The 17,752-nt window shown below is 41.6% G+C and overlaps 1 protein-coding gene across 1 annotated transcript in view; it reads left to right on the top strand.

The window, feature by feature from the left end:
- ACE (angiotensin I converting enzyme) overlaps window positions 1-17,752 on the top strand; it is a 68,813-nt gene that overhangs the window by 23,845 nt on the left and 27,216 nt on the right. The window contains exons 2-9 of the mRNA XM_042476387.1: window positions 991-1,158; window positions 7,284-7,377; window positions 9,459-9,602; window positions 11,473-11,664; window positions 14,028-14,125; window positions 14,906-15,078; window positions 16,399-16,622; window positions 17,298-17,442. Coding sequence (XP_042332321.1) covers window positions 991-1,158; window positions 7,284-7,377; window positions 9,459-9,602; window positions 11,473-11,664; window positions 14,028-14,125; window positions 14,906-15,078; window positions 16,399-16,622; window positions 17,298-17,442 — 1,238 coding nt within the window. The remainder of the gene's footprint in view (window positions 1-990; window positions 1,159-7,283; window positions 7,378-9,458; window positions 9,603-11,472; window positions 11,665-14,027; window positions 14,126-14,905; window positions 15,079-16,398; window positions 16,623-17,297; window positions 17,443-17,752) is intronic.

Below are 17,752 nucleotides of genomic sequence, written 5' to 3'. Positions count from 1 at the left end.
TTATTATTATTATTATTATTATTATTATTATTATTATTATTATTATTATTTCTTACCCACCTCTCCTCATCATCAATTAAAAATCATTTATTGAAACATGCAATAGTGTAAAAGGACAAATAACATACACATTCTAAATAATCTGCATTTAAATTTCATTATTTAAAATTCATCATTTAAAAATCATCTGGATAAATGTGCCAGAAAAGCCTAAATTACTTTTGGATAGCTCTTCCAAAGCAGAATGGCCGCTCCAGCAACAGAAAGTACACAGTGGTGAAAAGCAATAAAAAAAATCCAATGAGGATGTGCCATTCCAACTAGCTGCTCCCTGACCATCCATTTTGTAATTTAGGGGTCCATAAACTAGGCTTACAATAGCTCCATTCAGGATGATGTTCTCCAAACTCCAAGCCTCACTCTCATATGGACTTAATGACTGTCCTTAGTGCTCCTCTTTACTCCTGCCCTAAATTGACAGCTAGCAAGCCAGCTAGCACTGAAGCTTTCTCAACCACCACCATCTCAGGAATAGAAAAATGTCTTGAAAGTAAAGCCCAAACATTGCATTTGAAGGGTGTAACCCATGTGTCTTGGATAGATTAGGCCTGTTCCCAACATAGGCTTCATCTTAACAGTAGGTGTGTGACTGCTTCTAAGAGTGTCCTCCCTTGTTTTGCTTCCTTTCACTTCAGGACTTCTAGGTTCAGTATTGTTGTTTGGATTTTTTACACATCCATCATACCTTGATGGCCCAATGTTAGCAAGAAGAAAATTAACCAGGTGCAGTCTTATCTAACACAGAGATTCCCAATTTGTGTGCATTTTCAACATTTCATTTTTGATGGTTTTGCACATTTTAACTTCAAATATTGCATAGAAAAACACAACTTTGCTGTCTGTGTAGCAGTGACCAAGATGAAGGAACACAGTAAAGCTGACAGTACTTATTTGACAGCTCTCTTTGTCTCTCCCTATCCCTGTTTACAGGTAGCATCTTCTCTGAAGGAGCAGGAATTCATAGAGGCTTGGGGGAAGAAGGCAAAAGAAAGCTATGGCAACATCTGGCAGAACTTCAGTGATCCTCAGCTGAAGAAAATAATCAGTTCCATCCAGACATTAGGACCTTCCAACTTGCCTATGGAAAAGCGGCAGAGGGTAAGCAACTCTTCAGTATTACCTATAGCATCGAGAAAGAAGAATAAAGGGAGGTTAGGGTTAAAGGAGATATAATCCAACAGTTACAGAACTGTAGATAGCAGATGATGGGGCTCTACAGACCAGCCATCCTATAGGCACGGTAAGGGTGGAGCATACACATGCTCCGAGCTCTCACTGTGCTGCCCGGGTGCCATATTGGCATGCATCCATACACATGGGGTGCACCATGATGACGTCCCTCGGATGCAGCATTCAAATGGCACTGCGCACAAGGGGCGTCATTATGGTGCACAGGCGCGTCTATGGCAACTCTTCAGGAATGCAAAAAGAAACCACTCAGAAGTAGGTTCTTTTTGGTCCCTCCAGAGGCTGCGGCATGTGGTTGCCGCGGCCTCCTTCTGGGGCAAAAACGGGCAGCATTTAGTTGCCCATCTGCCCATCACTGAGTCTTACAGATAAGTGATTATGGGATTGCAACTGAAATCCATCACAAATTTGTCCAGATGTTAAAGGCAATTCTGCATAACTGTTTAAAAATGAAACTACTTCTGCCAATGATATAAGAAAGAGTCTTACTGGAGCTAAACAACAAAAAGTTTTATTTGGCATGAATTTTCTATGGACTTCAGCCCACCTCAGATGAAGACGTGGTCCACAATAGTTTCTGCCAAATAATATTTGTCAGTTTTTAACAAGACTCTGCTGGTTTTGCTGTGACTGCCGGCATGATTACTGGAGATCCCTGCTACTGTTCATCTCCATTCGTATACATGATCCAAAAGTCACGATAGGTTTGGAGAAAAAGACTGTAGAATTGCAGTCGAGGTAGTAGGCTGGGACCCCACCCAGGGTCAGGGGGGGTTTACCAGCAGACAGTGGATCATTAATTAAATAGACACCATTAATAATAATAAATTCTGTTTCTTAAACTTATTCTTCTGCCTAAATTGAATATGGAAACATAGCATCAGCTGGATTTCAAGATCCTTTCCCATTGCAGAAAGAGAAGAAAAATAAACTTCAGTTGAACATAATTTTTGTAGCCAAGAGAACCTAAATTCTTCATACTCCAATTTGATAAGCAAAAATATTTGCACTAGCAAATTGCAGCTGCCTTGGTTCCCAGGAACTTCTGACCTATATTGGGGAGAGCCAGGTGGTAGAGTTGCTTTTCTTAGGATTTGTAGCTGTAACTGAAGTTCTAGTGATCACAAGTTTTATTTTACTTGTTTTTTTAAAAAAACAAAATAACCCACACAGTGTCACGTTTCTACCCCCTACTCATGTGAGACAAATTCTTTTCTCTGGTGCTTATTTAATTAAAGAAAGGTCATTCTAACCATTGCTTTTTAGTTGATTTAGGGAAAGAACAAATATAAACAGCTGCACAGCAGACTACATTTGTAAACTAGGGATTATGTTCAAATGATGTCCAATATGTGCCTCTTTATACAAAGAGTCATTTCTAGCTTAGTGATGTGGGGAAAGTAGGAGCTCCCTCACTCCAAGTCAGACTGTTGGACCATCAACCAAAATATTGTTTAGATGGACTGGCAGCAGCTCCCCAGAGTTTCAGACAGTGTTCTTTTCCACCCTTATCTGGAGGTAAAAGGGACTGAACCCAGTGCTTTCTCTGTTGTTGTTATTGTTGTTGTTGTTGTTTTAATTAAGGTTTTCCAGATACAATAAAAGTTACATATATTAAAGAAAAAAAGGGGGGGAATAAGCAATAAGAAAGAGATAAAAAGTAAGGACATAGAATATATTATAAAGTATAAATATACATAACTAAGGTACGTTATAGCCGGGCCCATGAGGCGCCGTCATCGTGCCGCGATTAGGCGCAAGGGGCAGTGCTTCCAGATGCACCTTGCCCCTCGCACGTAATCCGTATGTCAAAATGGCGGTGCCCTATACAGATGGGCGCCACCATCTTGCCGTAGCAGATGCTCTGCGTCCGCACATCCCAACCTGGAAGAGACACCGTGAGTGCGTGCTTTGGCACTCGCGGCATCTCTTCCGGGTTGCCGGAAGGAGCGTGATTGTCATGCTCCTTTTTTGCAGCGCGGAGTCGTTGCGCGGTTTGGCTGCTGCGGCTCCTCTGCACTGCAACCGGCAGCGGACCAAGACCGCCCCTTTTGGGCGGTCTGTAACGGGCCAATAGTAGAAAGCTGAAAAAGTAACTTCAGACTTTCTTTTTGGCGATTATAACTACATATAAAAGGGGACACAGTGGCTCAAGTGGTTAAGACGCTGACTCTGTTGATTGCAAGATCGGCAGGTTGGCAGTTCAAGGCCCAGGTGCCATGTGTTGGGGTGAGCTCCTGTCACTAGTCCCAGCTTCTGTCAGTTTTGCAGTTTGAAAGCATGCAAATGCAAGTAGATAAATAGGTACCACTCCGGTGGGAAGGTAAACAGCATTCTGTGCAGTCATGTGGGCCACATGATCACAGAGTAGTCTCTGACACTGCTGACTCTTCGGCTTAGAAACATAGATGAGCACCAACCCCTACAATCAGATATGACTTGACAACCTTGTCAACGGGGAATACCTTTACCTATAAGACAAAAATACCTCTCCTTAAAACTTCTAAATCTTCTTCCAAAAATACATTCATTCTAATTCTCAAAACCCACAACTTCCATATCAGTTTCTTTTATTCGCAAATAGACAATCAGGGATTTCCAATTTTTAAAATATGTATCTAAAGAGCTTTCGCTAATCGGTGTTGACAATTTGTCCATTTTAGATGGTTCATTCAACTTTAAAACCCAGTCATATATTGTAGTAGTCTGCCATATTCCTCTCCAATTTATTGGCCATCAAACCCAACATATGTCCTGAACCCAGAACTTTCTGTCTAGTAAGCATGCGTGGTAAGCACAGCTTTATTAGCACATGGTTGGCTGGCTAGCTTCTGTTGTCTACCTTGATTGCTTGGGTCTGGGGATTCTACATTCAAACAGCATTAAGAAGGTCATGATACAGCACTGTTTCATTGCTACATAGTCTCTACTCTTCCCAAACTGTAGTCCTCCACTCCTAAAAGAAAAGTCCACTGAAAAGTCTCACATGTGCCAGAAGCCTGATTTCATTGCACAGTATGATACCCTAAAGCTTAACTGCCTTTCTCTTTAGTGCCAAATCTTACTCCACATCTATCTACTCTTGCATTGTCCTCAGCTTAGTGGGGATATCTCTAGCATTATGAGCGTCTCTGTGCCCTCTTCACTGCCTCCTTCCTTCCCATTTACTGTTTTCTCTGGAATTGGTGCTCATCCAGAAAGCAGTCACTGGTCACCAACCTTTTCTCTGTTGTTGTCTTTTCCACCAGCAGTGTTCCCTTCCCCAAACCTGACACTTTTCACCCAATATTGCCACCATTGCGGCCTGATCCTTTGAATATCTTTCCTTCTTTCACACCCCTGACCACAAAGGCTGAGGCGATGCTGCCAGATTATATCAGTATCAACCGTTGTTCACCCATTCCCATCCCACTGACTGCAACTTGTGAAGTTCATTTTGTACAAGTCTGTTGATGTTTACATCATTTCTTACTCCTTATCCCTCAAAACTTCCTTTTCAGACCTTGCTATTTCTTTCACCTTCTTCCTTTAATCATATCCTCACCTTGCTCCTTGATGATTTCAATATTCATGTTCCCATGTGCTCTCTAGTCAAGAAATTCAGAACATTTGTCTACCACAAAATGAATGTCTCTGAGGTCTGAAAGCCTAGTTCTTTGTCAGGAAATCCAAGATAAATCTCCCATCTAGACAATTATAGATGCTTCCTGTCTGGGGACTTTGTGAGCTTGATTATATGAAGGCTTCAAAGGTTTGAGTAATGTGTTCCTAAAGGGAGTGTGTAATTTCTCTCCTGAAATAGATAGTGACAGCTGAACCCCATCCCTGGTTTGATTTGTAGTTAATACGCAGATTAAGCCATTTTACACTCTAAATCAGGGGGAAAACCTGTGCTTTTCTTCCCTGCTTGTATTCCAAGACCAATGGGAATCTGTCACATGCTCAATGATATGGCCAGGAGTGTTGATGGACCTGATCCAATAGGCTCCTCTTTCTTGTCTACTTACTTTACTGTTGCTCTACCAGTGGTGGTTGGAAAGAAGTTTCCTCCCCTGGCACTGTTGCATTGGCCAGGACTGCCACCTGCCAGCCATTGGAGAGAAGTAGAAAGAGAGGTGTCCTGACTTCTTGCCAAAGTAGCAGCACGATAAGTCATTGGGGTTGAGGTTCCTTAGTCTGCAACTCAAATTAAAATTTCAGCTACTGAAGAATTCAAGATTCATCCTGCTTGCATTTATATCTCTACGTTGGTGAGCTCTGACATTTCTAGCAATAGGGCAGCTAATCCTGAGAAGAGTCTGCTGCTTATTGAATGTATCTGGCAAAAAGGTGAGCAAAGAGGGAAAGCAGAGCCTGAGGAATCACGATCAAGTCCCAGACTTTGGAGTCCCATTTAGCACAGAATGTGGCAGTGGCTGTGCTGGGATTCCTGAGCAGATGACAATCTCTGGTTGATAGACAGTGGGGAAAGGAAAACAGTTCTCAGTGTGAAGGAAAGATAGTCTTCATGAAGCACAGGCAGCAGAAAAAAGAGAGAAAGCCCAGTTTTGTCTCTGAACTTTCTCTTTTATCTGTCAGTGTCTGTCTGCGCTTGAGTCAGAGGAACAAACTTTCCTATGAGAAAAAAACCTGTGGGAAGAGACAGCTTGGGAAAAGTTTCTTTCTAGTTTGCTTCCGTTTGCTTCTGAGGATTTCTTCTTTGGCAGCTCAGGATGATCAGCAGAGAAAGGCGACCACGGTCTTTCACAGTCCAGAGCTGCCTCTCTATTCCTTTCCTCCTTCCAGTGAGGAGACAAGACAAAGTTGTGAAGTGGATTTCCAGGTCCTTCCTGCTTATGGCTCCACTTGTCTCATCCCACCTGGCCAACTCTCACCTTGTATTGTTTCTATGGTATGATGTCGGTTGAGCCACACATACCTTGGCAGGCCTGTGGTGGTATGTGGTTATGTGTCAAAGCCAAGTCAGAGATTTGCCGGTTTAGATCAGATCATCACATCATAGTAATGTGGAGTAAAATGGTTTCTCAGTGTAAACGTGAAAGGATAAGAAGGAAAGGAACAAACTACGAACTCGGATCTTCATTACAAAACAGTTTGGAAGATTGTTTTATTCTCTTTTTCTGACCCAACCCCAGAGACAACAAAGTATCATAAAAAATTATACTTAAATACATAACCTTGTATATAACACAATAAGTATATATTTCCAGTAGCCTCTTTGTGTATCTTTGTTGTGGCCATAGGAGCCTGGGTGGTGCAGTGGTTAAATGCTGGTAATGCAGCCACAATGTTGTGATTTCGATCCCAGCCAAGGTTGACTCAGCCTTCCATCCTTTCATAGGTCAGTAAAATGAGTTCCCATCCTGTTAGGGGCAACTGGCTTACTGAATGTAAACCTCTTAGAGAGTGCTGAGTTCCCTATTAAGTGGTATAGAAATGAAAATGCTATAGAACAGCCATTCTTAGCTAACTGTTGAAAATATGATAGGTGGGGCAAGCACAGGTCACATGTTGTACCTGAAGGCTATTATTGTTGCCTGCTAAGGCCCCTCACTCTATCAGCATCCCCTCCATATTTGCTATGTGCCCCCTGCACATATTTGCTATGTGCCACCTGCAGCCATGGAGGACAATTTTGCCACGCCACTCTCCACCTAAAAAGATATTTTAGGTCTTGAAGAATCAGTTTTTAAAATCAGTTTTTAAAACCAATCACTTCTGGTTTATTTTCTGTTTTGAAAATGCTTCGCTATGACTAAAGCCGCCAAGGGCTAGGAACAAAAACATGGCAACATTAGCTCCCATACCCCTATATTGTGCACAGGGCATTTAGAATAATTTGTTTTTTAAATTAAAAATCAGGAGTTTGCAGGACAACCCTCTGAGGTCCAGTGCGCTGTGTGTGATTCCCCTTGACCTTCAGTAGTTGTCCATCTCTGTCTTATATTGTTGGGATCAGTCTCTCTAATGCAGGTAGAATTGGCAATTCTGGGATGATCACACTAACCTGTACTTTTTCTGTTTCCCCCCCAAAGTATAACACTATCTTGAGTGAGATGGACAACATCTACTCCACTGCCAAGGTGTGTCTACCAAACCAGAACTCCAACTGTTGGGCTCTAGAGCCAGGTATGCATCCTTCTATTTGCACATGGCTTCCCTCTTTGCCACCTCAATCTATTTGCATACTATCAGGTTCCTTTGAAACATGGTAGCATCCCAGGGTTATGATACAGGGAAGTACAAGGAAAGTATCTTTGTTGATGAGTAAGGGCTAAGTATTAAGTGTGTGTGTGCACATAACGTATACATTATAGTTACATTTTTAAAAAATCCTTGCATATTTGCATGATGTTTCAAAATAATTAACTTGGTAGCTACCATGCTGCATTTAGCAAGATGTCTTGTTTCTTATTTCACATTTTATTTGTTCTTCAAGCATGAAAGAAATTGGACCCCCAAGAAAAATCTTGACATAGTTAGAGCTGAAGAACCTAATTAATTTGGGGCCTTTTAAACTGGCCTCTTCTTTTTTGAGTTTCAGTCATTAATTTTGCATTCAATTTAAACCATAAAATTGTAGGAGTTAGAACAGAAAGATAACAACATTTTGAAAGCTTTGAAAAGCTTACAGCTCAAAATTGTCAAAAAAGCCAAATATCTTGGTTCCCAATTGGACAGAAAGGTACTGATGATAACATGCTGCTTCTCAGACTTACAGCTGTAAATCATTAATAGCCCAAACTGGAATAGGACCCATTCTTCCTGGACTATTACACCAGATAAATGTGAGATTCTCATACCATCAGAATCATCACCCTTAAAATACAGTTAACCCATCAAAAGTCAGTCTTATATTCCAAGAATTCTAAAATAAAAAGATAGACTGGTAGTAAGGAAGTAATGAATGAGAAGTGTATATATGTTATATATGGGGTTGGAGTTATTTGTGTATGTATTGAAGATATTGTCTTGTTGTTTATATGTTATGAATGAATGATAAATGTTGATTTTTATATGTTTTTAAACTCTAATAAAAATTACTTTTAAAAAGGTCAGTCTTATAGATTTCCCAACAGCTTGTCTCTCCACTTCTTTTTAACTGCTCTGTGTTTTAACTGACATAAAACAATCTCCATCTAAGATATATATCTAAATGGAACTTCCTGATAACAACTAGTTTGTGTTTATAACAGAAAACAATATTACTGTACTTACCTTGCTTTTACAAGTAAAAGATCTGTAGTCTTACTGCAGGAGGATACACCTGCATGGATTTCAATTGCAACATTATAGAAAGCTCCAGCGGTTTAACAGCAGCTTTTTTGTTTGGCAGCCTGAATGCCCTTTCTCAACCCTAGGAGGTAATCATCAACATATCACCTAGACCAGGGTCCTTCTGAGCTCCATGGAGAGACACAGTTGTTCTACCACTTGATAGATATTAGTGAAATAACTCCATTGAGAGAACTTGAGGAGCCCTGTGACACATCTCCTGCTAAACCCAGGCTTCCTTCCTGATATTCTTGCTCTTGCTGCTTGCTTCCTCTTTCACCAGACACAGATGGAACATTTGAGCATACACTGGCCTTTCTCTCTACTTGCCAGTCCAGTGCATGATGCTTTATAGAGGTAGGGGCTAATGGCCATGTTGGTGTTCTGCATTGTTGTATGCAGTGGCAAATGCTTAGATAGAGAGAGGGAGGAGACAGCTAGGATGAATGATGTAGCACCAATGAATTAGGCATGGGATTCAAGACCTAGTAGTGAGTCCAACCTTAAGGGTCGGGAAAGTTAGGAAACTCCCCTGCCAGGTAAATTAGGAGCTCTTGAAATAGATTTCCCCAAAAAGCTGTCTCCCCCCCCCCCCCGAGTTGAACTCTTTAGAGCAATGCAAAGCTCATGCTGCTCAGTTTCTGCTCCCCAGTGCATCAGATGAGAACAGATGGGGAAGTGACAAAGTCCTCATCTTTAGTCCCAATAAGGCCTTTCTTTTTAAGGACCTTTATTCCTCAGCTGAGAGTAAGTGGTAGGTGTGCCATGAAGTCAAGAGACACAGAAGGGCTCCAACTTCCAGTAGCTGTTCAGGGTCCTGAAATCTAGTATCTATCTTGCTGTCCTTCTCCATAGCCTGTGTCTAAATATGTGTGAACAGGACGTCAGGTTGAGTTCTGCCTACAGATCATCACTTATGTTTCTTATACCCTCAGATATAACAGACATCATGGCAAACTCCCGCAGTTACAGAAAACTACTCTATGCTTGGGAAGGATGGCACAATTCGGCAGGCAATCCTCTAAGGCCCAAGTATGAGGAATTTGTTTCATTAAGCAATGAGGCGTATACAATGGATGGTGAGTTCCTTCTAAATACAGTCAGCCCTTCTTATACACGGATTTGTTATACACGGATTCAAGCATACATGGTTTGAAAATGTTCCAAAAAAGTATAAATTTACCTTGATGTTCCATTTTTTATTAGGGACACCATTTTGCTATGTCATTATACTTAATAGGACTTGAGCATACACGGATTTTGTTATACACGGGGGATCTTGGAACCAAACCCCAGCGTATAACAAGGATCCACTGTATGACTTGGGATTGGAAGTGGAGACTGGCAACTAATTGGATTAAACATTGGATGAGAGGAAAGATTGAAACAGCTGAGGCTACTTAAGGGCTGCGCAGACCACCCCTAAGGGAAGACCTGCAGTTGCCTCCATTTTTGCCAGATTGGGGCCAAGGCAACCGCACGCCATGGCCCTGATCTGGCCTTCGCAGGGTGCAAAAAGGAGCTGCAAATAGTGGCTCCTTTTTGCGCCCTGCAAAGGGTGCAACAGCTGTGATGCCATGGCTTTATGACATTCCTTCAGTGCTGCATCATGTGGACACGCCAGAGGAGCGCCATGATGCTGTGCACTGTGTGGAATGGCGCACGGCTTCATGCACATTCAGAGTGTGTGTCATCTGGATGCTATGCTCCAACTCCACCCCCAAGCTGGCCTTTTAAGGCTGGTCTGCACAGGTCTGCACAGCCTAGGCAAAAAGGTTTCTAAGCGTGTCAGAAGAGGTTTGAACTATGATGTGTTACTGTGGAGTCATATGCTTTGTTGAATATATCCACTGTACTCCTGGTTCCAGCACATTTACTATCTCATCTTGAAAACACCCCAAGGGATGGTTAGAATCTGTCACTGCATCAAAGAAGTTTAAATTTACATCATGAAGATGTAAAAATGATTTCATTGATTTCTCCTTTTGTATTTATTTTATTTATAACTCATCATTCTCCTTGTGGACTCAGTGGCTTACAACCATGTAAGGCTAAGAACCAATCCTAATTGTAAAAAGAAGAAGAAGAAGAAGAAGTAAAAACAATTAATTAAAACATCCTATTGAAAAGACAACAAACGTAAAACAAAGTACAACACTATTAAAAGAGCCTTCCACAGCAACTGGTTAATAGCAAAAAGTTTGTATAAACAAAAGCATCTTTGCTTGCTGTGGAAAAGAAAGCAGAAAAGTAGGCCAGTTTAACCTCCTATGGAGGGAGTCTCACAGCCTGGGCATGGCTACTGAGAAGAAGACTCTCTCCCTTTTCTTTACCAAATGTGACTCCAAAGGTAGTGGGGCTGCTAAAAATCCACTCTTCAGGATCCCAACATTCAGAAGGTTCATATAGGATGATATGGTCCTTCAGATAGTCTGTGGCCTTATATGGCATTTTAGGTCATGACCATTCACATTAACAAGTGACTTGATGAAGTGATTGAGGTATTAGGGCCACCTTCCCTTGCTGGTTCCCAATATGCTTATTTATGTTTAGCAATTATTTATTTTTTTATAGCAGAGGAGGATGTTAGCAACATCTGTGTCATCTGAACCGGGAAAAATATATATATATATATATATACACACACACACACACACACACACACACACACACAGTACTGTAGGTTTTATTTCAGACTTCAAAATGGGTCCAATGCCTTGGACAACTCTTATAAAGTTGGAACTATACCCCAGAGTACCCCAGAGCAGATTTACTGCCATCTGACATGGGGGCTACTGGCACAGTGGTTTGCAGTCAGCTATCCTGTGCCTTCAGAACACAGCAAGACAGAATTCAGATACACAAGCACACATTGCAGGAGAGTCCAGGAGCAGAATTGTGCTCTATGGATGGGGCTTCCACTGAGTTCTGTGTTCTCTTTGCATCCAGGTTTCAAGGATACTGGTGCTTACTGGCGCTCATGGTATGACTCACCAACATTTGAAGATGATCTGGAAGAACTCTATCATCAGCTGGAGCCACTCTACCTAAACCTGCATGCTTTTGTTAGGAGGAAACTGTATGACTGGTATGGTCCCAAATATGTCAACCTGAAAGGACCCATTCCAGCACATTTATTCGGTAAGGAGGCAATAAGGGGGAATAGAATGGAGATTAGGTTGGAAAGAACTGGGTGAACTTTTTTCTGGATGCATGAAAGGCCACAGAGCACTATATACAATGCTCTATATACGATGAAAAACTGGGGACCTCTGGAGTCATAGTGCCTAAGATAATGGGCAGCACCTGTTTAAGTGCTATTGAGGCACTTGGTATGGGATTTGAGGCAGTTCCAAATTACATCTGCAAAAAAGGGCTGAGAAACCATTCCTTAGAAAGTCATAAGAATTACAGTTTCTCAAATGAATGAAATCCTCAGTGTGTATGTTTTAATCTTTTTAAAGAGTAAAATTCTAGCCTTTGCATTTGGGGAGAATAACTGAAAGCATATGGACTTATGCTGAAATCCTTTTTCATGACAGTATAGTGTAAAACTGCATCAGTTTTCTTTTACTGAGGCCTGGGAAGACAGCAACTGTCAGCTGGACAACTGACACAACAGACTTCTGGTGCTCCTGGCCAGTTAGTGATCATTTGGGTGGGAGATAGAACTGCACTAACCACCATCTGGCAGCCTTTGCACAGACAAGAGGAAAAACATTTCACAAGGAGATAATGGATACCTTTTTGTGTGATATATGAAAAGTACTCAAGCTGGTATAACCCCAATTATGCCAGTGTAAGGCCCAGGACAGACCACCCCAAAAGGGTGGCCTGGCGGCGGCCTGTTTCCCTCCGAGAAGATGCTGCAGCCGCCAAACTGCACAGCATCCCTCCGGAGTAAAAAGAACCCAGAAAACCCGGGTTCCTTTTCCTTCACCAGGTGGTCGTCACAAGTGCGCCAATGGCACACTCGTGATGTATGTGACATGCAGATACGTGTATATGCTGCGTGTCGCTTACATCAAAATGGCTGCGCCCATATGGATGGGATGCCGCCATTAGTCTGCCACTGTGCCATGCTAGGGTTGGGGACCGTGCAGTTGGTGTGTGGTCCCTAACCATAGTATTAGCAGCAGCACGCCCTTTGGGATTGTCTGTCTCATGCCAAGTCACCAAGAGGGCTCCAACCTCTGTTTGCTAAAATGCTCCTACTAAGAACCAATAATATGTGCATGCCTGAGGATTTTTGTAGTATATATGGCTGAGATCCTACATATCACATAATTCTTGCCTATGAGAAAGTAGACCAAGTCTACAAAAGGTTATGTTACAACTTCTTTTGCACAGTTAATCTCAAAGGTGCAAGATCCCTTTGCATACATCTAGTTATACTTTCCAATGCTACCCAACAAAAATCTCACCTTGTAAACAACACAGCCCTACTTGCAACAGGTTGTTGGGATGGGAAACAATACAGACATGCCTAGTTATTTTTCTGTAGCCTGACATGCTGTGACATGCATCCATAGCACCCCCCTGGTGTCCTTGGAAGGGGTTTTTTATATGAATGTCTTGCAGCATGACCAGGGTACAGGAAAACACCAGATGTGTTCCTATTTATTTCCCCACTCTCCAATAACATGGAATGGCCATATAGGGAGACTGAACCTCTTACAATGTGAGTTTTTGGAGAACTTGGATCACTGTTTGCAATAGAACAAAAAGTGTATTGCAGTGGTCTAATTCTGATTTAACACCACCATTATCCACCAACACAATATCAATCATTGCTTCATTTTTGATTGCATAATTTGCTTCTATTTTTTTAAAAAAAAACATATTTAGCTTTACTTTCAAATGATTAATAGCAGGTTTCAACTTAATTTATCTCTGTTATCCTCAGAACAACTTTGTGAGGCAGATCAAGCCTAGGGAAAGTCCAAGACTATCTGAAATGTTTCATGGCTCAGAGCAGAACCATTTAATTTTCTCTAGTCAGGGTAAAATGGGTTGATGGTATCCAGTTCTGATGGACACATGACAAAAAGGGAAAGAGTTAAGAAGAAGGGATGTCACAAGGAATTGAACCTGAAGGTGATGGACTTTATTTTCCTATGGGGAGAGATTTACATGAACTTCAGAAGGGAGGTTTCCACTGGGAATACAACAGAAAAGAATGTAAACTTGCTCTCCCTTTCCATCATGCAGAGACTCTGTAGGTGCTATTTACATAGGGAAAAAAGTATATTCATGCATTCACACAATTATTGAGATCTAGTTTGCTCTATATTTTGCAGGAGAAACCTTTTCTTTTATCTTGATCCAGCAGCATTGAGAAAGACAAACACATTCTTCTTCCTTATCCCAAATGTGGAAAACTAAAAAACAGATTTGGCCTGCAATCTTACACCAGAGGTCATCAAGTCTCAGAACTATTGTCTGTGGTGAGAAGAAGCCCAGATCTGGTTACTAACCGAGCTGTCCTGCTTTGCCTCCTGCAGGTAACATGTGGGCCCAGCAATGGAACAACATTTATGATATGATGGTCCCTTTCCCAAATAAACCTAATCTGGATGTCACCAGCACCATGCAGCAACAAGTAAGAGCATCTGTGTTGCAGATGTATACATTTTCCTCAATTTGTCTTGTTGCTAAGATTGTGGATGAAAACATGCACATTTCTAAACATCACTGTAAACAGTATATCTGTCATCATGTAATGGGTTACTCAGTTGTTCTCTGGGCAAGTATTAGGGAAATAATATGATTATTGATTCATCTAACAACATCCAATGACAAGCCAGTTATGTATAACTAAAATAGGTAAATGAGCCACAACTGTTCCAATATAGTTTCTGCACTGAATACATTCATAAACTTTCATCACAGCCTGATGGGCAAATGCATTTGACATAGTTTCTGCCTTCCAAGGGCTGATTCCTACATTACATTTTCAGATGTATAGATCCTTGCTTCCATGTAGTTTGCAATGTAGGAATGGTTGGGGCAGTTTTCACATTTGGTTTGAATAAACATGCTGCAGGCATGGTTTCTGCTTTCATCTCAAGCCTTGTGTTATGAAATAAGAAATTATGCTGCCACAACTATTCTCATCATACAAAATACAGGAATCTTCACACAGGAATCAACTTTTACTCTACATAGTGTAAGTGGTCATAGGAGCCTTTCATTTCAAGAAGTATCTCCTTCACTTCTCTTTTGTCCCACTGAGACAGTTGTCTCTAGCACTCAAGCATCAAATGCTCCTGTTGTTATCTATTATGGGAATACTTGAGTGAGCTGGAACCAGTCTCCAAGATCAGTCTCCACCAAACATTTGTGCTATCTAATGCTGCGGATGGGTCCTTGCCTTTCCTAGAATTGGACCGTAACGCACATGTTCCGGGTGTCGGAGGAGTTCTTCACCTCGCTTGGCATGCTTGGAATGCCACCTGAATTCTGGGAGAAATCCATGCTGGAGAAGCCAACAGATGGGCGGGAGGTGGTGTGCCATGCATCGGCATGGGACTTCTTCAATCGCAAAGACTTCAGGTGCATACTGCATATGACAGGGCCTTGCCTAAAAAAGGAAACCAAAGCCCTTGTTGACACTGAGACCAATGGAGTGTGTTTGGGTTTTTAGAGAACAAAAAGATTTACACACCTTCCTGGTTTCTGGCCATCTTTAGGGGCATTTTCATCTCATGCTTGGTTTAAAAAAATGCAACCAAAACTTGAGATTGAAAGGATCAATACTTTAAATAGATGCTTAAACAATCCAAGTTTTATTGTTAGTACCAACATCTGACACAATTTAAATGGAAGATCTGCTGCTTCTCCTAGTTGTGGAAGTGCCCAGAATACTACCATCTTGGCTAAAGGACGTGTTACGTTCCTGATGCAACCTGTAGGATGTCTAGTTTATTTTTTATACTTCAGTATGTGTCTGTGTGTTGCATGTGTGTATACCTCCTTGCAAATGGCAACATCAAAGTTACTACAGATGGCAACTTCTGAATAACATGCTTATGTGGCCATGGGGTATTTTCAGTGGAGATACCAAAATAATATGAGTTTTTCTCATGTATCCAAGGACTGAGCCCTGGTGCAGAAAGTAGGTTTGGGGGCCCAGTTCCTAAGGATTAGCATTAAGTTATGTGCTCTTATTCTCTGCTTGATCCTCAGAGCATATAAACAGGCATAGCCTGAATTTTATATTCAGGGGCGTAAGTAAGTAAGAGGTGGGATTTTTTTTCCTGTCACGGAGTGCGTTCCCTTACAGTTAATCTCTTTGAGGCCATAAGGCATCTGTGGATGGGACCAGAGCCTAAAATTTCAATCTCTCTACCTACCATTTTCTCTCTTCTCCTCACCCCACCCCTGCCACCAAAAGGGCTGCTAGGAGAGGATGTGAGCATGTCAAAAGTCTGAACTGATCTCTTGCAAGGTGCTTTCTGATTTGATTATATGAATTTGTCCCATTTGCCCACCTTATTAATGAAATGCTTCTCAATATTAATGATATACATTTGTTTTTAAGCCTGTTTTTATGGTATATCTTCTCCAAGGAACCTTGGGAACTACATTTTTGCAAGAGTACTGAAAATCTTTGGACTTCTCACAGATCTTCTATGGGCCAGTGTTCCTACAAGAAAAGTTATGAAAGTTTAAACAATTCAAATCTTCCCTCAGCAAGAGAGTTTCTTTTTCACACCTTCTGAGGGCTGTCAGATCATTCTCTATAGATAAACAGAGAGCAGAAAAAAAGAACAAATCCCACTTCTAGTCAGCCATACAGATGCCCTATGGACACGCTTGATGCCCATGACACAACCTCCCTACAGACTCATCTTCCCATTCCCTACTCCACAGGATAAAACAGTGCACAACCATCACCATGGAGCAGCTCTTCACAGTACACCATGAAATGGGGCATGTTGAATACTATCTTCAGTATAAGGACCAACCTGTCACATTCCGGAGTGGGGCCAACCCTGGCTTTCATGAAGCCATTGGGGATGTTATGAGCTTATCCGTCTCTACCCCTGCCCACCTCAAGAAAATTGGTTTGCTCAATGAAATCACCGAAGATGCAGGTATGGATGAGTGACACAGACATCTTGAGCAAGTGTGATGGAGGGAAATGGTGAATGGGTAGAATAGTCAATAGGGATGATGGGATATCTCTCAAGTGTCAGGTTGAGAGGTCAAGTGTCCAGACCAATTATGAGCTGCCCACAAAACGGACTTTACTTGTTTTCCCGCAATCCACATCTTCTAGGCTTCACGAAATCAGTGCAGCTACAGATGAAATCAGCTATTTTAGTAATTTCAGTTAAATACTAGGTTTGTCTCACTCCAAGAATTCCTTGCAAGTAGAAACTGCACATCTGTTTCCCTTGAGACAATCCAGAAAATAGCTTTGTGCATATCCATTGTGACTGCTACCCTCCTTTGGGAGGAGAAGGGATTTCCTATAAGAACAGGTGATTGAGGGTTTTTTGTTGTTGTTGTCTCCTGAGGCTTGTGTGTCCATAGGCCACAAGTCTTCACACATAATTTACTCTGTAGATAACTGCTTTTAATCTGTGGCACACCATCACTGGTTCTTAGTAGATTTAGCTATACTGGCTGGAGAATTCCTTTTATTCCAGCTCTTCTTTGCCACTGCTACCCAATGTGTTGTGGTAGCTCCATCTAATAGAAAGCTCTCTCTAGACTTTAGATCCCAGGGATTCCTTCTTTTTTAAATTTGTCTTTGTTCCTTACAGAGAGTGACATCAATTACCTGCTCAAAATGGCTCTGGAAAAAATTGCATTTCTTCCTTTTGGTTACCTGATAGACCAGTGGCGATGGAACGTTTTCAATGGGCGCACCCCTCCCAGCCGCTACAATTATGATTGGTGGTACCTGAGGTAAAGGCCTCCTTGGCACGGCAGTATGCTGTGTGGAGGAAAGTTGTTATGTTGGTGAAAGTGTGCAATTATGTCATGAATCTTAAATCAATTTTCACCAAGCTGGTGCTCTTTTAGATGTGCTAGTCTAAAGCTTCTATTGGCAGTACTGATCTAGGGATGTGATAGTCCAGTACATCTGGAGGGCACCAGTTTGTGGAGGGCTGGTCTATACTCTGTCCAAGTGGAAGAGTTCTGCAACCTGATTTCATATGATAAGACTTAATTTAAAAATGGGGAAAAAATCCATGTTATTTGGGGAACCAGACAT

Source organism: Sceloporus undulatus, chromosome 6, assembly GCF_019175285.1.
Source record: "Sceloporus undulatus isolate JIND9_A2432 ecotype Alabama chromosome 6, SceUnd_v1.1, whole genome shotgun sequence".
Taxonomy (NCBI): Eukaryota; Metazoa; Chordata; class Lepidosauria; order Squamata; family Phrynosomatidae; genus Sceloporus; species Sceloporus undulatus.
Note: the sequence above shows the minus strand (reverse complement) of the source record. Positions and strands in the feature narration are given on the sequence as shown.